The 22,759-nt window shown below is 36.9% G+C and overlaps 1 protein-coding gene across 1 annotated transcript; it reads right to left on the minus strand.

Annotated features, from left to right (window-relative positions):
- Window positions 1-4,845: 4,845 nt before the first annotated feature.
- On the minus strand, window positions 4,846-22,027 carry tcf25 (transcription factor 25). The gene is made up of 18 exons (XM_014470983.2): window positions 21,668-22,027; window positions 20,975-21,112; window positions 20,803-20,874; window positions 20,445-20,566; window positions 19,224-19,289; window positions 19,063-19,145; window positions 17,733-17,863; window positions 15,499-15,598; window positions 14,313-14,406; window positions 14,082-14,174; window positions 12,827-12,932; window positions 12,579-12,738; window positions 12,395-12,482; window positions 12,060-12,218; window positions 11,742-11,832; window positions 10,290-10,369; window positions 10,090-10,165; window positions 4,846-5,077 (listed from the first exon to the last, which is right to left on the minus strand). Exons 1-18 carry the CDS (start codon window positions 21,914-21,916, stop codon window positions 4,910-4,912), a joined length of 2,076 nt encoding a protein of 691 aa, XP_014326469.1. The 5' UTR covers window positions 21,917-22,027; the 3' UTR covers window positions 4,846-4,909.
- Between the last annotated feature and the right edge of the window lie 732 nt (window positions 22,028-22,759).

Genomic DNA, 22,759 nt, shown 5'->3' on the forward strand with positions numbered 1-22,759 from the left:
ACCAGAGAGCTGAAAGGTAAAAGCTTTTATTATCCTCCCAAAAGATTTTACAACCTAGAAGAATCCAGAGCAATATAAATCTCCTTATTTCATAAAGCAGGACAAATAATTAAGGACATGCTTTTTATGCTTTAGTTGGCAGTGTTTTACTGTGGAGCCTAAAGACTGTTCAGGATTGGAGGATTTTGATGAGTGAGACATGGCTCACTGCCCAGGGCATCACAACCTTGTGGGTGGCACATGTACTCCAAATGAAAAGACGGACGGACGATGGGGATTTTAAATACTTTCAAAATGTAGTTAATTCTAAAATATTTTGCAGCCCTTTTCAGATCAGTAAACACCCAACTATAGATCACTTAATCCTTTAACATCATAAAAGTTGTTTTGCCGTTAGCCAATAGGGGCACAGCTTATAACTCATGGCATTCATTGTAGCACAATGCACATCTAGCATTTACACAATATCTGCCAGAGGTGTGGCAGATATTGCTGCTGATTAGTTTGCACTGCTAAACACCAGTACCAGAAATGTTGATTTCTACTGGGATGTACTTTTAAAGAACACTGCTACTGGAAACTTTTTCCTCCTGAGACATATTTTCCCTTATATTTACTGTAATTTGGCCAATCAGAATTTGATATTCAAGGAACTTCTTGTTTTTAAAATGGCTTAACTAATTTCTAATAAACTATAATTGTACTTAAAACATATGAATGTTTTAAGTACATAGTTTTAAGTATATGTGTACTTAAAACACATAGGTTTCTAAAATCATCTCAGGGGTGGAGCTAATGAGATAGAAATCTTTTATGCAGATTTCTAATAGACCTTTTTAACAAGACAGCAACCAGAATGACTTAAATTCACCTCTATAAACGTTCATAAATATGTGTTTATAACACATTTATAGAGGAGTTGAGCTGTGAAAAATCCCTTTGTCTTGTTTGTGAAGCTTTGTTAGATGTTCTGTTGTTTACAGCTGCATCCCTAAAATGACATAAACAGATCTGAGGTCATTAGGTCAAATTCCTCTAGACAGTGGTTATGTAAAAGAAAAAAGGCTAAAAATAAATGTACTTACTTGAAATCAGTAGACATTTTATGGATAAATGGAATAGATTCATAAGATTTCTGTGCACTCAAGTGTATTTTAGCCAATTTAAAAGTTGTACTTTTTCAAATTACATCAATGTGAAATGATGTTCAGTATTATTTCTTTCACGAAGACAGCAGTTTATGAATATTTTTTAATAGTTTGCTAACAGCTTTTATCAACACATTCTGTTGCAACAAGCGTTCATGATCTCGATAAAGCCCAAAATGAAAATGAGTTTGAAACCCCTGAATAAAAACCGTGGTGTTCTCACTACTAATACATTCACCACATACAAGCTCCTGAATTCCAAACATTTATTCCCATTTGATGGATTTTGGGATATCTGTCATGAAGTGGGGTGTAGATGGTGAGGAGAAAAGTGGTAGACCCCGGTGGAAATGAAGGCAGTGATGATTTAATGACAAAAATCTCAACAATCCAGACAGCACAGGTGAGCAGAGGCAACGACTCACACTGGTTGTAACTGGACTCGACTAGAAGACAACAGACAAGGACCTGACAGAGAACAAGAAACACAGGTGGGTATAAATACACAGGGGTGATCAAGGGAACTAGACACAGCTGGGATCAGTCAAGGGGGAGACGAGACAACACAGAGACTCAACTGGCACAGAATCCTAAATAAACACAGAAAAACTCAAATCCTTACAATAACACCTAGTAAAAATACAATGTTCCGTTTCTCTAAAAACACTTGAGCGTCACATCATAACAATTAAAAAAGGGGGTTTTTGATACAGAAATGCTGAGTCATGTTATTGCCAACACAATGCAGGGGAATGCTGCCAACTCAACAGTCATCCAGCAGACAGCCATCAATATTCTCCAAAGAGTTCATACCTAGAAAGGCTGGCTGTTCTCACACTGTTCTACTTACCGTATTAATGGAAGATTTAGCGGAAGGAAAAAGTGCGTACATGCCCACAGATATAAAACTGCAAATATCACTAGCAATAATTATGGTATCACTGCGCTTTACTGCCCAACATTGTTTTGAGTGTGTATTTAATCAAAACGGGAATCTCACTTTTTAACTGAGGTGAATCTCAAATTGGAACTCTCAAAAATGACATGAACTTTATTTCACCTTTCACACACTTCCAAGTGTATGTGTAAGCCTTTAAATAGAAGAATCACATAAAAAGGTCTTCCAACCTCAGCCGTAGCTCTAGGTGGACTTCAACAATGACATCTATCCACACCATGTGGCTTATTGAGCCACAAAGTCAAAGTAGCTGCAGCCGCAGCTCATGCTGCTGACATGCACTGCAGCAGTATGCGTCTGTTAAAATGTTAACATGTAAAATATAGGAGGAAAAAAGAAAAAAAGTACGCAGAAGCTCAAAACTAATGAGCTAGAAGTGATCACGTTTCTGCACTAGGGTATTTTCTTGTGCAGGAGGTTTGACAGGAACACCATGATAAGCACAGCATGAGGCAAAGTCATGATTCAGTCAAATTAAGTTATATTTAGGCTCTCTGCTCCCTATCAGAAATGACAACATTTTCCTCCAGAGATAAACATCTGTATAAACAGCCTGACCGGACTGAAACAAATAGCGAACAAAACCAGAGATAAATAAGCATAATTTACTGTTGTGGCGCTGGGAGGAGCAGCGTTCTGCTCTCAGAGTTTAGTTGCTGCAGCGAAAGCCTTCCATGGGAAAACACCGAGCATCTCGGCAGAGAGGAGAGGAAAATACTCAGTTCAGTAATCAGTTTAACAAATACAGAAATATCTGCACTTTCACAGACTTGTGTTTAACCTAATAACAGGCTGAAGGAATAAGTCGGAAAAAATCAAATGCTTGTAAACTGACCCAGATATAAATGTTACTCTGACAAACTGACATTGTGGGTGGATTTCAAGGCAGAAGCAGAGCTTAAATACGATGTAAATAAGTGGGGAAAAAATCAACCACAAGAAGGTTTCAGCAGAATTTCTCTTCTTTTCAGACATTTCTCCAAGTTATTTCTTAAAACGTTCGCTTTGGTGAATGATAATCTCCAGTTGAAATTTCTCCTAGCTCAGCTTATGTATTGATCAGTGTCTCTTCACTGGGTGAAAACCACAGCAAGAAGCTTAAGTGCCTCCCAAAAGTATTCACACCACCCCTTTTTTTCACATTACCATCACAAATTTCAATGCATTTTATTGGGTTTTATGCAATAAGCCAATATGTTATAAAACAGTCAAAGACTGTAAGGCAGCTAATTTGGGATTAGCAGTCCCTCAGTCTCTCCGTCCATCTGCACGCTTCACTGTGGAGATGGTGTGCTCAGGATGAGTTTCCCACCTCACACAGCAATTTGCATGTCATGCCAGAGAGTTCAAGTTTGTGCTTATCTGACCAGAAAACAATTTTTATTTAAACATTTGCTGTAAACTGCAACCAGGGCTTCCAACAACTTCTAGACTTCTACAACGAACCTGCACATAGCTGTTAAAATGCTGAGGAGTCAAAAATGTGCTTTAATTACATACAGCTGATTTTATTCATCAATTTGTGTTCATATTCACCTAAATTCAAGTGAAACAATGTTGTTTTTATTGTATTAGCTTAACATCCTAATCATAACTGACTGATTTGATTAAATAAACAAGCATTTTATTGAATAGAAAATTCCATGTTTGGAAAGTGAAGAATGTCATTTGCAACCTGATGGCAATAATAGTTGAACGGGAAAAAAAGTGTTTTTTTCCCCATTAGTTTTATTCTGTTGTAGAGTTTTAATGCAGATTTTGAACCAAACTACGTAGAAAAACGGGTATAGGTCTGGTTTTATTAAAATGTATTTTTAAGAAACATCATTCGACAAAATTTTGGACAAATTATTAATAGCCAATACATGGACCTGAAGGGACAAAGATTGGAAGACCACTGTTCCCTGATAACAGGTCGCAGTTCCTTTCACCACATGCTTGCTCTATATGATGGATTGAACGTCTTGATTTGAACTGAATTTGGAAAAAAAGTAGATTCTGTATTTGGATATGAATTGGGCCCAGTAGTTTTAGAAAACACTTGAGGTTCATTTATAAATTGGATTTGTTTTTAAAACAAAAAAAATGGTTATTCAGTAAATTCAAACAAAAACAATTCTACCAAAAATGAATTTATTGATATATTTATGTCCTCATACATATGCAGTGTCAACTCTCCCTCACAGCACAATCTTTTATTACACTTTAATAAATTCTCTGTGCATGTTTCTATAAATGTTTCTTCATTAAAAGTGTTTTTTTTCTTATTATTAATCTGTGTATTTAATGAGAAATAAAACTGTAATGAGTGACAGGTGGACTTGATTATTTAAAGAAAACAGATTAAATATTTAAAGTCTGGAAACTAATTAATGTTCCACAACCAATATAAAAATTTTCTCTGCTTCATATATTGCCAATAATATTTTTTCCACTTTAACAATGAATTGCTTTTAAATTAGATTTTGAAGCTGTTATGTATAACCGTAGTTAAACATAATTGCTCTCACAATAATAAAAGGACTTCATTTTGTCTGCAAACCAGAATGATCTGAGGAGGAGAAAAGATGCCTGTTATTTGTCATTGGTAGATTAGTGAAACTCAAGACATAATAATTTACTTGCAGTTTTTTTTTTCTGGGGTTGCAGGAAAGTTCCCCTCGTTCAAACAAATTTAAATTTTCTTTTCTAGACAAATTTTTAAAAAAAAGCACAATTAAGATGTCCAAGTCCAAATGCTCATAGCCGTAAGAACATGTCTTCTGTTTTTATTTCAACTCTTTGCATTTTGAGCGCTGCTCTCTCAGTCCCATTCGTCCTCGTCCCTGTAGGGGTTGTCCTCTCTGGGCGGCTCCTGGAATCGGATGTTTGCCAGCATGTCCCTCATGGCCACCATCAGACGATTCACCTCCTGGTTCAACTCCTGGCCGACTCGCGCTACTTCCATGTCATCCTCCTGTCTCAGTCCGCCCTGAAAATGAGGGGGGGAAAAAACTTCATAATTTAACTAGGAACCAGCTCGATTATTCTCTACTGTTGAGATCAGGTGGTTTTTGTAGCAAACAAGATGATGCATTTCCATGTAAAGAACATCCAGACTCTCTCTCTCTCTCTCTCTCTATATATATATATATATATATATATATATATATATATATATATATTCCACTTTACTTTATTACTTTTATCCATTTTATATCTCTTCCTCTCTTTAAGTAGATAATAATATCAGGAAGGATGCAGATGGAAACATGTAGAGGGCATGTCTGTTTACTCATGTACAGCTGGCCCCAGGATGTTCATCTGTACAGTGTTTAGTAAAACTATTCATACACCTTTAACATTTCTAGCAGAAAACGAACACTGCTCATCGTCCTGAACACACCGCTGCTATGGTAAAACATGGCGGTGGCAACATCCTGCAGTGGCATAAGATATTTTTCTTCAAAAAGGCAAAAGTAAGGCTCTACAAAGTTGTTGACTAAGGGCGTTTAAATAAATTTGCACAACACAATTTTTTAATTTGTAAAAATATAGAAGAAAAGGCAAACAAAGTATAGCTAAAATACTTTGAGTTTTGTAATTGTAACATGTCAATGTTTAGTGGATACTTTTGCAAAGCAGTATATTCATGTTTATGTACGGTTGGGTTTCTTAAGTTACAAAAATGCATTGGATTACAAGAACATTGACGAGGGAAAGTGAGTAATACTTATGAACCCCTGAGTACACACGTGTCTCTGCTTAACCTCGTTTAAGGTCGTTCTGCTGCTCGCGAATCACAAGCAGCATCCTGTAGCAGCACTCTGCAGCCTTTAGGTCCCAACCAGTGCACATATTATAAGAACATTACTGTCCAGGGGATCCATCCATCCACTGGTAAATGGTAAATGTCCTGTCCTTGTGTAGCATTAGTCATCCAGCCATTCGGTCACACGCTGGGCCAGTCTGACAGCAGTGAGGCTGCCACGCACCGCAGACTCCTGCTGCTGCTGACTTTATTCTGCATCAAATCACTTCGTTCCACAATCTTCTGTTAGCCCTTACAGTTTTCAGTGGTTATGGGTTTGTGAGATGGACCACAGGCACAATGCTAAAGGTGTGACTTCAACCCGTCCTTCCGTGCTGGGACCGTTCAGTTGGTCTCAAGGATGGATAAACACATGTAGATCAATGAACAACATGATCGGAAAGGGGCTTTTCATTTGGAGATGACCTCATCCCCGTTCTAATTTTGACAGAAGAACAAAAGGAGAAATGGCCTCATAGCAAACAAAAAGGCTCTCGATGTTCTTTAGGGATTAAGTTAGGGATCTGTTTCTGCCTCACAAGATCAAGATCCCAAGTGTTTTGTATTTTTGTTAATGATAGCAGGCAGGAGCCTTTCTGGCCTGAGAACACTTTGGGATCCTTCAGGAATAAGCTGGAGACAGTCGTTGGCCAGAGAAATCTATGGATTATCCTTTTGGACCCGTCACATCTGCGACCCGACTTCATGCGAGCCAAAGAGGGGTTGATGTACGGAAAGATGGCAGGTCGGTGCATGACCTTCATGTTTCAGATCTGCCTGCAGTCAACAAAAAGCCGACGCTACGACACAAAAACTAAAGCTCACTTTGAACAAGTCAAGCAGTTTATGCACTGCTGTTGACCCAAAACAACTTTTCACTTCTTTGAAAACCTGATTCATTCCAAAAAAAATTCTATTCAGCAGATGTAATAAAATTCACATTTAAATTAAGTTTTGTACAAAATCCGACAGTACATATTTTGTTTTGTTGCTCTTTTTTTTTAAGGAGCGTTCTCTTCCTGTTAAGAAACAAAGACTTTCAGTTCTCAAAGATGGGAGGCTAAAAGCCTGAAACACTGTAAAAAAACACAACAGATAAAAGCTTTGGACAAAATGAAATGATCAACTTTAGTTCAGTAAAACCAACTTCTTAATGTACCACAATCACAACAGCTTTAATCAATTTACTTAAAAGACAATCAAATCAAAATTCAACAAAATGAGCAACTGTAGACTTTATTACACACAATTCAAAGTTTGAACCAAACAACATGTCTAAGAAGGTTTGACTTATTTAATCAAAAATGATTTAACACTAAGAAAGTACTGTATGTGTTACCAAAATGCCACAAACTTTCTCCTGGCACTTTTCTAAAAGCCTTAGAGGAAAATAAAATATTAAATAATAATAATAATATAAAATATTATTTTCATATATGAAACATGAAAATAAAACTGGAAGATCAACTAGGGGAAGTCACCTATTTATTTTCCACACATCAAGGATTCTATATATAAAAAAGAGGTTGAATAATAACTAAGGAACTCAGTGACATTTCCACACAGCAGTCCTTCATCATCCCAATGAATAAGTCTCATTAATAGCAACCATGCTGCAAAGACAAACAACTTTGTGAATGTTTTCATTGTTGTTCACCAATACACTGGCAAATGGGAGACAAAATTAACTGCGAAAAGGTCATATGCCTTAATAGATGCTCTATAGTTGTTGTCCCTTTAGGCTAACCATGAGTTTTGGGAGGAAATGTTTCATCAGTCAAGGGCATGTGCTAAAATACAGTATTTCCTCCTAGCTGTTAGCAGCACAAATGTTTCCACAAGGCCTGCAGTGTGCTGCGGCCTAATAGCTGTATCTATGTAACTGCTAACCAGAAAACTAGAGATGAAGCGCCACAACAATGTTTATGAGGGCTCAGGCAGCATCATAAAAATTAGTGAAACTATGAGGAAAAGAACAAAAAGTCCCAGAAAATACTTGGAGGATTCATGCGCAAGATTCACGAGTACGATCGGCTAAGGGGTTTGCATTTAATTCAGCATTTGTAAAAGACCAAATAGTGGTCTTTCAAGCACTTGTGAGTTAATGTGGAAAGACAGATTCAACCTCCATGCAAGCAGATTAAATTGATAAAGAGGTCATGACGACGATTGTCTTCAGAGAAATTACATGGGATTCAACAGCACATCCTTCCATATATCATATTTAAATGGTAATCCCTTAAACACTAGAACAAATTGAATCAGGTGATAAACAAGATCATTGGTTCAAATCAGCTCTCTGTGAATAAATTATGATTCATTCATGCATAAGGTCACATGCCTTAGTAGAAGTAGAATCATTGCTGCTTACATCTACAATGATTCTTTCTATTCTCCTAAATCAGCAGTTTGAGCTCAACAAGCACAGAAAAACTGCTACAGGAATCTTTTATTTATTTATTTAGTTAAAAATAATATTGCTATCTTCGCTGCACACAGATGTATTTTTTTTTTTTTTGTTATTATTTTTTTCCCCATTAGTAGATTTGCTTGTTTATGGATGTGCTGCTAAACAACCCAAGTTGGCTTTGTCTCAAAGTCATGAACCGACAGCTGGAAATTGTTCTTTGGGATTTTCTGGTGGGAGCAAAGTTTATGGTCCAATTTTCCAGATCTTGACGTAGCAATAGCGCTACCAAATGTGCCACTTATTATGTAGTCAATGAAATGGCTTTGATGAGATGAAACACTCAGGAGTATTAAAAAAAAATCTGCATAGGAGCAAAAGCTTTTTCAAATCGCTGTTTGTAAATGTTTTGATAGGTAGATGTATTGATTTTTATTCACTAAGATCTTTGTAGAGGACATTTCTATTTCATGTAAATTCAATGAACAACAAAGGGTTTATTTTAGATCCACTGTGGTCAAACTGATAGAATTACCACTGGTGGTGCATGGACTGTCAAAGCATAAAAGGTTTTCTTTGGATTCTGTTTCGTTCTTTGCTTGTTTGCAGTACAAACCTGAATAAAGCAGCATGTAGTGAACAAACACATCACAAAATATGGGTCACACTAAATAACATGTAAGCAGCAGATGGCCAGTACTTGAAAGTAATCTCTTTGTTGGTTGTAAGCAATTATTATTATAATTATTATTATAATTATGTTAAAATAGTGCACATTTTAACATAATAAAATCTAGGAAACTGGATTAAATTGTCTCCATGTCTCGGACTGTTAAAGTGGTCAAGTTATGCTCACTTGAGCATAACTTTTCTACTTGAATGAATTTTACGTCAAAATTAATAGACTTAAACTCAAAGATTCCCCTGAAATTGGTCAGGTACTCAACATGCCTGAAAAAGCAAAAACTCTGAAAAATCTCCAGAAACCTAAAGAGCACACTGCAAAAAAATAGCAAAGTAAGACTCGTTGGTAGTAATGTGGGATGATTAACTTTACAGAGTTGTGAATGCATTAAGAATTATTCACCGATGCATTAATCGCATAAAATCAGAGAAGCATCCATAACAAAATAGCACATGTCCAGGTCAGTCATTTACAGGCACTAGTTTCATCACATAAAACCAAGATCTAAAACCAGGACAGAACTTTGCAGCGTTTAGATTTCTAGCACAGCATTTATGATTTCTTTTTTTCCCCAAACACTACATCAACTTTCTCTTATTTTTGCTGTAAGAGAAGTTTGGCTCTTATTTGGACAGAGGTTAGGCACATCCCTCTGTCCAAATGTGACAGGAAGTTCTGCATAAACCCTTAAGGCTACAGGAAGTAGAATATTAAGGACTGCTTTACTTCCCGCCTGTCGAAGAAGCAAGTTTATATCGACTGTAATGACCAAACTCTGGACACAGAGTAACAGAATTTAAGAGACAAATAACTTGTGTCTGTGGGGTTTACAGCTGTGATCACATGTCGTCTCCACATGCACAGCATGGGTTCTTAATTAGTGCTTTCAGCTCATATTCAGTGCCAATGTCTTTGGATATATTAGCAGTTTCCTCTTTAGAGCGTAGAGAGAGAAATTCACAAACTACTCCTGGAACCCACCGAGTTGACATCAGGGTAATAATGTGGGTCTTTATTGTGATTTTGTTCTGCCATTTATATCACATAATTTGAATGATTTAATCTTTCCAAGAATCCAGCAGCAGAACTTGTGTAGCTCACCTGAAGGTTGAAGTTTGGGAGCAAAGAACGGAAAAACAGCGACAGCGTGCTCTCATTGGATGCACCAACATGCTGCCTGAATGTGAAGACATAAAAATCACTAAATCGGGACAACGCTTTAAATTTATAATGAACTAAAGTTAGAAGAATGCTTGTTCTATGAAGATCAGAAATGCATGCACATGAATGCATCACATCACCTTTCTGGTCTGGTGTATGAAATCACAGAGTCCAGTGGAGGCAGAGGGTCAAAACCCATCACAGGCTGAATGGTCACCTCCTACAAGAGTCAAAAATATACCGTACATTTTTTTAATTATCACCTTCAAAGAAACTATTGGCTTTTTAAACTTTCTGCTGCATTGCTGATGGCTACAGCCTGGAAAGAACACAGAGTTCATCACAGCCAAGAAAACGTCTGGACTTTAAATAGAAGAAACACGAGTGTGTTCTCAAGGTTTGGATCATGAGTTGGTAAACTTTGTTGTGGAGTGGAGCCGGGCTTTTTTGCATGTCGGTTTGAAGAAGAAAAAAAAAAAAAACCCAAAAAACAAGAGCATGAGGATATGTTGAAATTTGTAATCTGTGTGCTGGAGCTGTGGAAATGTTGCTTCCATCAGCCTATTGGTGTTACAGCAATAATAATAGATAGGAAACTATAAAGCAGGGATGAGCTGATCAAGACTTGAGACCAATCAAAACTGGTCATTACATATTATAGTTAGAATAAAGTTATTGAAATCAGTGCTCCATCTATGACTGACAGATCAGTAGTGCTAGAGAAGAGTGAACTGGGATGCTGCACTTCACCAGGCGCATAAGCGACTGAGTGCTTTGTAAGAGTGTTTATACTCCTTGAACCTTTTCACATCTGTAGTTGTGCCATACTCTTTCCATTTTCATATGAAAGCTTAAGAAGTGCTTTGCGAGCTGCTTTATACTTCTTTACAACTGTCACTGCTGTGCTTCTTAAATCTTCATTCTGCTGTTTATTCACTCATTTTCTCCAACAGACCCAAATGAAGTAGCACAAAATGTGAAAATTAAGGCCGATTCCACCACAATGTTTTACTACAGCTTTAATTCGGTGCAGCTGACATGAAAGCCACAAACTGCAGGGTGACGACAGCGATCAGGAGTCTTAACATAAAAAACTTTGACTAACATGCCTCAATCAAGAGCCAGATTTAAAACTTGGGGTCGGAGTATCGACATGCCTGCTAAAAATAGAGTAAGTTTTGCCATATTAGAAAACAGCTGTGCAGGAGATTTTAAAGATATCTGCAGAGAGAACAATAAATACGCTCAGATATGGATTTGTTTTTCTATTTAATAAACCCATCAAAACTACAAACTCCTAACATTTTCAGTTTAGCGCATCAATTCACACATGTGTTTTAATGCAACTTTTATGATATTAATAAATAAATAAAGTGTTAAAGGAAATGGAAATATGCAGGATGATTCATTCCTTCATTTGTTGCATTAAAACTACTGTGACTATCAAATAAGAACATTATGTTTTATTCTCTTTTGAAATCAAATTTAATCCAATTTAAAGAAAATCTGATATTGACATCAGCACATAAAGCCTGATCCATTCAATTTTCTGAGAGACAATGTCATTGGAAACTCAGCTGGTTACTTCTTACAAGAGGCAGAGTCGAGGTGGCTTCTTTAATCTCAGAGAGGAGAACATGGCGATGGATGTTTCTTGGTGCACTCTGGTATCTCTGCTTTCTCCTAGAACAGAGCGATAAATGTCAACACTTACCAAAATTAATGAACTATTAATATAGAGTCCAAGTTCATCAGAGAATAAATACGTTGAACCCACTTAGCTCTTTAAGCAACATATGGTTGATCTAAGAATTGGCATTTTTACGTAACACGGCTCGTCTTCGTTTGACGCATCACAATGCCGGCAGAAATATGGGTGAGGGCAAGCAAGCAGGAAGTGTACAGCTTACTTGTTCTCACAGTCCTCTACGAGAGGATCTTTGGCATCGACCCGGCGAAGCACCTCCTTCACTGACTCCTCCAGCCAGAGCATTACCACCGCCTCCTTCCACAGGCTGTACGTTCTCCCCACATACAGAGCCGTGAGCTCAGCCAAAGCTGGTGGCTGCCTGGAGACACATGACGTTTGGTGGATTTGAAACAATGATCTTTATCTGCAGCATATGTTACATAAAGTTTTTTTTTTCTTGGTTATACAGTGTGGACAGATCAATTTTAGCATGCAGCATTTATCCAGTAGCATTTGTGCGTTATGAGCTACATTAGGAAGAAAAAGGAGACCTACCCTATCTGACTCTTTGGACCAAAGAAGCTATGGGAAGAGACTGTGCTGTCAGGCTGAACAGTGCATAGATCCAGCAAAGGCATCAGAACTGCAAAACAACACAATTACAGCCGGAAATAAATTATGAAAACCTCTCTATAAGTTGTGCTCTTAAACAGAGGGTGTGTGAAGGATTTCATCTAACCTCCAGGGAACATTATGAGAGCGCTCTGCAGCATCTGGTCAGCTTGTTGCCTCTGTTTGTCACTTTCTTCAGGATCCACATCATCTTGCTGACTCAGGTGGAAATGACAGAGTGCGCAGGAGAATGCAAAGTTTGGCAGCTGAGACAGATTTCTATGCTCCTGGAAAAAAAAAAAAGAGTTATAAAAAAACAATTTCAGTATCAGATTTCTAATGAATTAAGTGTTGCACACAAAGGCCCAATTTTACCTCCCAGTCCTGATACAGCTGAAGGAGAGGCTTGTACTCTCTGGAACGAAGCATGAGGAAATCGATGAGCAGCAGCATGCAAAGCGGGTCGGAGTCTGGGTCTAAACTATGAGACACAAAACCACGAGTAAAGTAGTCACTTAAAGCACTTAGAAACATGTAGACATAATATAATGAGAAGTCTAATATTATTTTATAATGATTTACAGAAAACTGTGAAAAATGTTTCATTTAATGGTTTATTTATGTGTAATGAAGCATCAGAACCTATATTAATATTTTATCTACGAACATATTCATCAATTTTAAATCTGAGGTACAGATCAAAGACAACAAACATTGTTAACATATCTGACTAAAGCACCTTCTTCCCTGATCCAGCCTGTTATTGTAGACAGACAGTAGCAATCCGCTGTGATCTTCAAAGTCTTACTTTGGATCCAGTTTTCTATCCTAACCCCAATTTAAACTTCTACACAAGTTCATCCCTGATTTGTCTGCTGTGTTACTTTGTTTTCATGATGTTGTTTGTTCGCGAATGTTGTCTGACTAATTCTGTGCTCTAATTGAGAGGCTTCTCTGGGCAATTGGATGTTTTCAGAGTGAACTGAATACAAATGTCTGACTCACTTTTCAGATTTGAAAAAGTGTTGAAAACATCCTTAACTTTTGCATCAGAATTATGCAACATATTGTGTTGGTCTTTCAATGAAACTCCCAAAAAGGCTAAATAAAAATCACTGAAGTTTGTGGAAAACATTAAAAAGATTAAGAGGAAAGAACACTGTTGCTCAGAACAGTAATGTCGGCATGCAGAGCAGCAGCTCATGGGACTTTACATAAACTACTCTTCTAAATATTGCATCCAGTGCAACTGTAACATCAAGTACTGAGATTCTGCAGCAATTTTGATCCAGTGAGTAGATCTACTTCGGATAATCACTTTTAAGAGAACTACAACATTTTCAGGAAGTGCAGCAAAACCAAAATATCAATACTTGCACACAATACACAAAAAATTAGGACAAATGTCCATCTAAATTTCAGACAATGAGCAGCAGACCAGTTTATGAATGCAAAATTCATATTCATGGCTTCCTTATTTAAATAATACCTTGCATGTATCATAATAGTCGCAGCTTGAATTTTCTTTTTAATGAACAAAATGCTAGTCAGAAATGAATTTAAATAAACCCATAATAATTCAAAGTGAAATTCTGTTAGGTTTGACTTTCAAAAGACTTTCTTCTTTTACCAAAGGATCAGTTTGCAGTACTCCAAAGCGGTCCGTGGGCATCCTCTCTTCTCCAGGAACATCATGTGCTTATAAAGAGCCAGATAAAATGCTCTGCAAACAAGGATTATTAAATTACTGGATTGCTGAGCCATAAAACATAATGAATTAAGTTCAAATCGTTAATCTGGGGTCAAACTGACGCCTTCCAACACCAGGAGATAAAAAAAAAAAAACAAGGACACAGCCAACCTGTTTTCTGGTCGCAAATAGTCCAGCTGGCTGGTTCCTGATGTTAGGCTGAATAAAGGGTGAAAAGCACACTCGAAGCTGTACAAAGCCCGTTCTGCACAAAGAATAAAAAGAAAAGACATTTTTCTAAAGGACTTCATAACATATATTGTTGCTGCCCAATGAGGAAAAGCAGGGAACAACAATGAAACAAACATGCTCTGGCAGTCATAATCTTATTTACAATCTTGCCAGTACGTCTTTACAACCTAAAATGATCAAAACTGAGAACCTCTGTCTTCTGGTAAAGTTGGGCTGATGGCATGTAAATCAATTATCCAGGGTGGAAGAGTCACAAATGTAATTTGTGACTCTGCTTTGTGAAGAGTCACAAATTACATTTGTGACTCTTCCACATAGACTAAAAAATGTTAAAGTCCAGAGTCTGTGATAATAAACATAGCATTGTGCTTTAACTGAAGCCTGAACCCTGATTGCCTAACAGAGGCTGGTTTGTTGAGTCACATTTTGCAAAAGTGCACAGCTCTGAAATGATTCAATTTGATAAACTCATAAACAAAAATAGGATACATCAGTTTATTTGTCATCATTTTTGGCCAAAGTCACTGACAAACATAATTGTAAATGTGAAGCAAAAAAAATGCACTGATCTCTGCAGGATCTTAAAAAGTAGCTTTTTAATTTAGTTTCACCTTTACTTTAAGGATTCTCACAAGACCAGGAATAGAGAAATGTAATGATCTAGACACAATATTCCGCTTGTCCTCTTAGGATACGATGATGAAAACCAGACTTATAATTGACAGCATTTTGTAAAGAGAGGCTGCATCGTTTCATGTTTGTGCCAAAATCAGTTGTCTATAAAAAAGGACAAACTTGGAACAGATCGACTTTGTTTTCTAAAATAGATCAGCCTGCGAGGCTTTATGGACGAACCGACAAATGAGTTAGAATTGCAATATGAAAAACCACCACGTTCAAATCAACTGAGGAATGTTTTACAGGGTCATTCGTGGGTAATACTTGATACTAACCAAAGTAAATAAACTTAAATCTTCACATCAGGCTATCAGAGTGCATGCAAAACACAAATCATTTGTTCCTAAAAAAAACTGACATTGGGTGCAAAGAGTTCCTCTAAAAACTTCAGCTCATAAAACTCAATGCATTCCAGTTTTGTCCTCACCGATGAGGTCGCGCGCCATCTCTTGATCCTCCTGTATCCTGCAAACGTCAGAAAGCTGCAGCAGGGAATCGATGTGATACGGGTTTAGCTGAAGCAGAGCCTGCAGAAAATAAAGCGGAAAACAGAAATATACCGCTGGATTTTAGTAAATAAAGATAAATTAAAAATACGGAGTTTCTGCATCGCTGATGTTAAACAGTCGCCATCAGAAGGAGGAAACACTAAAACGGGACCGATCTGAAGGATCCGATAATCTCCATATATAAAGGTGGAAACATCTCAATGTTTTCTATCTAAATGTTTAGTAAAGAGCCATAACCAAATTAAATACATACAATATGAACTTCAAATATAAAAATAGAACAATTTAAAACAAGCAAAAATAAATAACTACAAGAAAGTAAAAAATTAAAACAAAACTCAAACATAAAATACAGGAGGGACATTAGACATTAATTTCTTTACAGCAAAGTAAAGACAGATATCTATGATTATATTTGCTGCCTTGAGATGACCACAAACAGAGCAGCAATGGAAAACTAAAGGACTTCTTTGTATCTTTATGTAGATTTTGAACACCTTCTCCTGTCCATGAGACTCTTGATTCTTGATTTAGGATTTTTGTTCATAAAATACACAATATTTTATCGCATGTTGAAAATTTGGACCATTATTATCTAAGTTATATAAGTTGGCAGTGAGCTTTCCATGTCACTACCTTTTTTTCTAACCCTTGGTGATTGCTGCAAAGGAAACAAATAGATGCAGAACATCTTAATTTTTACATATGCAAATGTTTAAACTTTAAAAACTTTGTGCTTTTAACTTTGCTTGAAGCATTTGCAGACCTTTTCTAAGAATTTTTAGAGTTCTTAGAAAACTTTTTGAGTTCTTTGGCACACATGAGGTGTTTCCAATATGCTTCCCTCAAAACCTAATTACAGTGAACCCTCGTTTTTCGCGGGGGTTACGTTCCAAAAAGAACCCATGATAGGCGAAATCCGTGAAGTAGGAACCTTTATTTTTTTTTACAATTATTATACAATGAAATACTCCATAATACATTGAAACCAAAGAACAAAACCTTTTTACAGGCCCAAGCATTTGTTTAACAAATAAAAGTACTGTATAAATGGTTTTTTTTTGTTTGTTTTTGTTTTTTTACAAATAACTACTGTACTGTAAAATAATAATTTCAATCATCAATACGAACTGAAGGCTTCAAATTGCAGAGATCAGCGCCGCCCCACCGCGGCCCGAGTCATTGGATTAGAACGGGAGAAAATGAAAAATGATTATGAAAAAAAACAAAACAAAGTACAGCAGGACAAATAGTGACTCGCGTGTATTTCACTGCTCTTCTGACTGAGCCGCTGCATCCTGACTCCGCTCTGTAGCGTTTTTTTTCTTTTTCTTCTAAAGCCCGCGGTGCAGGTGTGTTTTTTCGAGAGAAGAACATAGTTATCGGTAGTTGTTGTCGCTCTTTTTTCTTCTGGGCAAAAAGATTCTTGAAATTGGCAAGCTTTTTCACGTACGTGTACATATTAAACCGCGACGTTACTGACACACAGGTAGAGAAGAAGCGGAGAGACTGTTTAGCCAATCAGAATGCAGAACACAATGCACAATGCAAATCCGTGAAGCAGCAAGACCGTGAAAGGTGAACCGCGATATAGCGAGGGTTCACTGTACACTGAATCGTCCCTGAATAGTTTGATGTCTGTGTTTTAACTGCTGGAGCTGTTTAGGCAAACTATGTCCTACTGGAGCTGCTCCTCTGACTACAGCCTGGTAAAAAAAAATGTGGGTTGTTAATAAAAGTGCATTTCCACTGCAGGAACCATTTCAGGATGTAGGAAAGTTTTTGTCCCACCTTATTCAAATCAGGAAAAAACAGACCTGTGAGGAAGGCAAGACCCTGAACTAAAGATGGAGTGGTGGGAAGGTGGTAAATATTTCTCAGTTTCTACTCATATATAGTTCACATTTTCTGTTAACTTTAAATTACATGGCACATTCAAATACACTGATAAAATTTATCAGACCTGTATTAAGAGAACATTTGTAAAGGTTCCAAAATGTTAAAATATTAACATTATAGTTACTTGGCAAAACAAATTGCAGAAGTTTAAGCTGGAACAAAATATTTAGCAACGACTCCACTAGATTCACAAAGCTTCATCTTGTAGATCAAAAGATAAAACAGGTTTAAGCTCCATGAGAGGAAAACTCACCACAATGTTGTTGGGATCCATGGACTCAACAGCATCTAAGAACTTGAACTGCGCTTGTTGGTAGTCCCGGTTGTGCTCAAAGGTGAAATAATGAACGCCATTCTTGGACTCCAGCAAGGTCATCGAGATTCCTGAGGAGGCAGAAATTAGGGTTACAAACTAAAAAGAATTTAAATACAAAGCATATGAGCTAATTTATGTCAAAATCGTATTAATATAACAATAAAAAAGGGGGAAAAAATTATGAATTAATTTTGACTAAAAGGGAAAACTATCAAATAAACTGGATTTATTTAGTAAAGCAAGATTTTATGTAACACTCTTTATTCTAAGGAATAAGATTTATACAAGCAAACAAAAAAAAGATTATGAGACTACTTTACTTTCAATTCAATAAAATAATTAAAATCTACAACAAGCCAAACTGTCAACTTTAAACCCAAAGATTATAATGCAAATTTGTGGTACCCTGCAGTTTAACATGACTAGTAAAGTGGCTATTCCAGTAATTGTAGATTTTAATCACCGCTAAATTACTATAAAATAGATAAAGTAGTATACAAGACATTGTGGGTCAGTACGCATAACAGAATAACCTATTAGGAATTGCTCAGATGACCTATTTAAAGCATAAACAAAAACAGGAACTGCGTGAGCAAGTTACTAAACACCTAAAACACAAGGCTCTGTGTGCAGATGAGGCTTGGCTTCAAAACTTTCATAACCTAAATTGATATTTGTGGGGGGGAAATGCCATCAGGCCATGGCATGAATATCCATCAGACAGATAAGGTAATGAATCAATAAGGTTTTTCAGTTTGCGGACAATAAGCCAGTCTTTGTGATGACGTCATGGTCCCAAAAATGCTTTTAGCCAGTTTTATGTTGCCTGCAAATCTGGGAAACAGAAAAGTTTTGCTAAGCTACTTTCAAGCCCTTGTAAACGTTGCTATTAAAGCTCTCGTAATGAGAGCCTGAATAGCAACGTTTACAACATTCTCGTAAACGTTGCCATTCAGGTTTCCTATAGAACAGCTGGATGTTGTAAATATTATTTAAATTAAGGAGAGTTGAACAGATATACAGAACAACTGAACTATGAAATCATGTGGCTCCTTATCATCTTGTGTTTTGCTAAAATATTCATAAAACAAACTTTTTATTCAAAATATAACCCTTTACAACCTCACACTTTGGTATATTTAATTGGGATGTTGTGTCGCAGACTGACACCAAGTAAAGCGTTTAACTTTACAATAATGTAGAAGGTTGTGTTGGTCAATCACATAAAAATTAAATATTTTGTTAATATTTAATACTAAAGACCCACCGGGTCGGCTAAAGCGAGGCCAGCTCTCCTTTGGGCTGGTAATCCAAGTGCTGCGGTGAAAGTGCCTGTTTCTTTGCCGAGGTCTGTTCAGAAAGAAAAAAAACAACTATGAATCTTACACATCAAAATGACAAATACTTTTCATTTTTAAAACCTCTTACCTTTGATCACCCAGAACAGCCCGAGCCCCAAAGTATCTCTTCAGTTCAGTCTCTGGGTTGAGATTCCTGAGGAAACAGTCACTTTGTCAACATTGATGAGCTTCATAATTTTCAGTCTAAAACAAAATGTTAGACAACGATGAGAAAATTTTGTGGCAGGCAGGATCACCACCTTCTGGCAGCTAACGTTTCCCTAAAAATTAGTCACGATCTAACAATCTACAACAATATTAGGAAAACATGTGATTTGCAGTAACACTGGTAAATGTTGCAGTAGCAATATGACTCTAACAATGAATGTTGATGAGTGCTACAGTCTTTCTGCTTTTGGTAATAGCAAATATTGATGCCAGATCAAGAAGATTCAAAATGTCCACCTCAACAATGATTTATGGAAGAAGTTGCTCTGGTTACCGTCTGCTCTTTCAGCATTGGGACACCTTTACTCTAACTTCTTAATGCCTGGTCCACCTTACTACCATTTATCATCCAAACCTGTCCATGCTGCATTAAACTACTGGTCAGTACATATAATACTGGGACAGAGAGCTTGAATGCATGGCACTTAAAATTACTGGCCCACATTTATGATAGTCCAGTCAGTTCTTTTTGATAATCTTGTTGCGAACAGTAATACTGAGAAAATGATCAATTTGTGATATATTGTGCAGCCCTGGTCACAATGACCTAAAGATTAAAGTTGTGACATGTAAGGATTGACAACAACCAAATTTTTTACAAACAACAATTAAATGAAAAGGAAAATATTATGTTTCATTAAATCTGAAAACATAAAACTCAATGCATTTATTTTTTATTCTAATTTAATTAAAGCATGATTTTCATCCTCTTTAGCTGCAATCTAAAAGCACCCAACAAATCCGGCAGCAACTTCATGCTTTCACGCTCTGGTTTGAATCTATAAAGCTATATTTCTCTGCTTCTCCTATCTTCAGATGATAAGAAATATTCCAGCCTCGTCGATAATTTTACTCCAGTGGAATCACTAATTTTCTTACGACCTTTATTTAAGTCTGTGATAGAATGGCCGCAGTGCTAACTCTGCTGAATTGGCTCCTGTTGTGTAACAATTGAAACATGTAATCTTGCTAAATATATCCAATGCGTTATCATGACAGAGCACATTAAAATCAGAGTTGTGGTCATGTTTTTTGTCAGGTTTCTATGCATCTTCAGCATCAAACAGGTTGGTGTTCACACCTGTGTTCCACATGAAGCACAGATTTTCTGACTGAGCCGCCGCAGTCCTCACTTTGCAGACTCACACCGTTGGACAGCTCCAGGTTCTCCAGCAGTAAATCAATATTTTCAGTTGCAGCTCCCTAAAAGTAATAAAAATGCATGTTGAGTGAGTTGTGACGTCATATTAACTGTTATGTTGTTCCCAAGATTAGTGAAGATTCTGTAAACCGAGGCAGCACTGACTCCATAAACTCTATAACTGAATAATTAGCTGTAAAACATTCTGCCTTATAAACTGTTCTATTATTCTATGGATGTAAATTAGGCTCAGACTGAATTATGGAATTGTGCTGTCAGAATTGGATATATTCCATACATTTAATTGTCCATCCTCTGATGTCGTTTTAGTTTTCTTCTTTTTTTTCTTCTTTTTAACTCTGTCTCCCGACTGTAAAACAAAAAATAACACAGATGACAGATACAAAATGTATCTTTAGATAAAACAGTCCATTAGGAAGATAACTTCTTTCTAATTGTTTTAACTTTACCTTTGTGGACTCTTCCTCATGCTCTTGACCTTGATTCTCAACATCTTTGTTATTATTCTTTTTGGTTCCACTTGCTTTATTTTTCACTGGATCTTCATCGGGTGAAACTCTATCTGACTCATTTTCTGCATCACATATCTGATAAAAAGAAGTCAAAAAGGTGTATTGGTGGGAGTAAACCATAAAGTGTCAACATATTGCATGATAAAACTGGTCTTCACCAGATTCTAAAATGATTTCAGTAACTTCAAATGTACAAAAGCACACAACAAATCCTGAATTGACAAATGTTAAAGATAAAGCAGTCAGTCAGTGTCAGTACTCTGACAGTCAGCATATGCCAATGTATTCTCTATAACATTTATATTTTTCAGTAAGTGGCAACTTTACAAAGCAGAAATTTGTCCTAGATACATAATTTTTACACCAGTCAATAATGTAGGAATGAAACTAATTTACCCTCCACTCTGTTATTTTGGTTTCTCGCTAGACAAGCTTTAAATGTGTTTAACTTACCAGTGCCTACTGAGTTGTTTAGTCTAACAAAACTACAGCATGTTAATATTTAACTGAGATTAACTGTTAGCATGTTTTAGCCCTGTAAGCTACCAGGAGCTGATGTAAACAACTGGAGACAAAAAGTGCCGTTGCTGTACAAGAAACGCGTCACTCCATTTTTAATCGTCACCTTACCAGTTCATAAATGTTACTGAAGTTTTCCTGAGCCTTATTTTTCTTTGTCTTTCGGCTGCTGCTGCTTTTGCTATTGGAAGGAGGAGAAACATTAGCAGCATTAGCAGCATTAGCCGTGTCCAGCTGCTCCTCCCCAACCTCAGCTTCAACCTGCTCCTCCGGGCTGTCTCCCAAACTTAGGTCCCCGAGGTCCAAGGCCTCCTGACCCCTCTGTTTCCCTTTGAGTCTTCTCAAGGCCCGTGTAGACATTGTAGACTATGTGTGGCTTGACTAAATATAAACTGTATAGTGTTAAAATGTTGTTTTCATAGCTGTCAATACCACACCAGTCAGATGAGGGTAAAATTCACAGACTCTTTCTTCTTCTAAGTGTTTACGGACAGTTAGGGTGAGATCTCCCTCTAGAGGTTAGAGTGAACATAGCATCACTCCTTTTTCTTCTTTTTCAAATAAAATCAATTGAAATGTACTCAAGTTAGACAAATTACTATTATTAAATAATGCATTTATTATATTAAAACAAACTAATCAGTGGAAACAACACTTTTCTTAGCATCACCAAGGGATGGACAGTCCTTCCTGGCCACCCAGTATTATAGTGATGCTACTTTTTCTTCCTCGTGGAGGCTTTATTATGCAAAATTAAGTTTCTAAACTGTTGCAAACTGTGGCAGTCAGAGTCTGGTTGAGTCTGAAATAGCAAAGGATTTCCGTTATTTAGCACTATGCTATGTGTCTTTTTTCCATATTTACTGTCATTTAGAAAGAACAGTGTGGTGTGTGACTGGTAGTTGTCTTCAAAATGCCGGTGTGAGAATGCTTCAGGGGAAAAAACGACTCTGCAGACACAACTTCAGTTGAGCAGTGAAGGATTTTATTTCAAACTGCAGCTTGTATCAGAACAACCCAATTATGAGGATATTTGGCCCAGTTATAGAGGCCTCTAGACAGCACATACACAGTACCGATGTATAAGTCTTACTTTCAACAGAGTTTTTTCTACACCTTACATATCAGGTCTTCTTTAGATATTGGTTTATTTTGTCTCCACATTGTGCTGGGATCCATACTTGTCATTATGGATCCAATATG

Source organism: Xiphophorus maculatus, chromosome 4 (genome assembly GCF_002775205.1).
Source record: "Xiphophorus maculatus strain JP 163 A chromosome 4, X_maculatus-5.0-male, whole genome shotgun sequence".
Taxonomy (NCBI): Eukaryota; Metazoa; Chordata; class Actinopteri; order Cyprinodontiformes; family Poeciliidae; genus Xiphophorus; species Xiphophorus maculatus.

What these genes read in the sequence shown, in the direction of transcription:
- tcf25 (XM_014470983.2), bottom strand. Translation starts at nt 21,916, where the DNA reads ATGTCTACACGGGCCTTGAGAAGACTCAAAGGGAAACAGAGGGGTCAG. An exon ending in TCAGTAACATTTATGAACTG is followed by an intron (nt 21,113 to 21,667) that starts GTAAGGTGACGA and finishes TCTTTTTATCAG; the next exon opens with ATATGTGATGCAGAAAATGA. An exon ending in GCCTCGCTTTAGCCGACCCG is followed by an intron (nt 17,864 to 19,062) that starts GTGGGTCTTTAG and finishes CTGCCTCCTCAG; the next exon opens with GAATCTCGATGACCTTGCTG.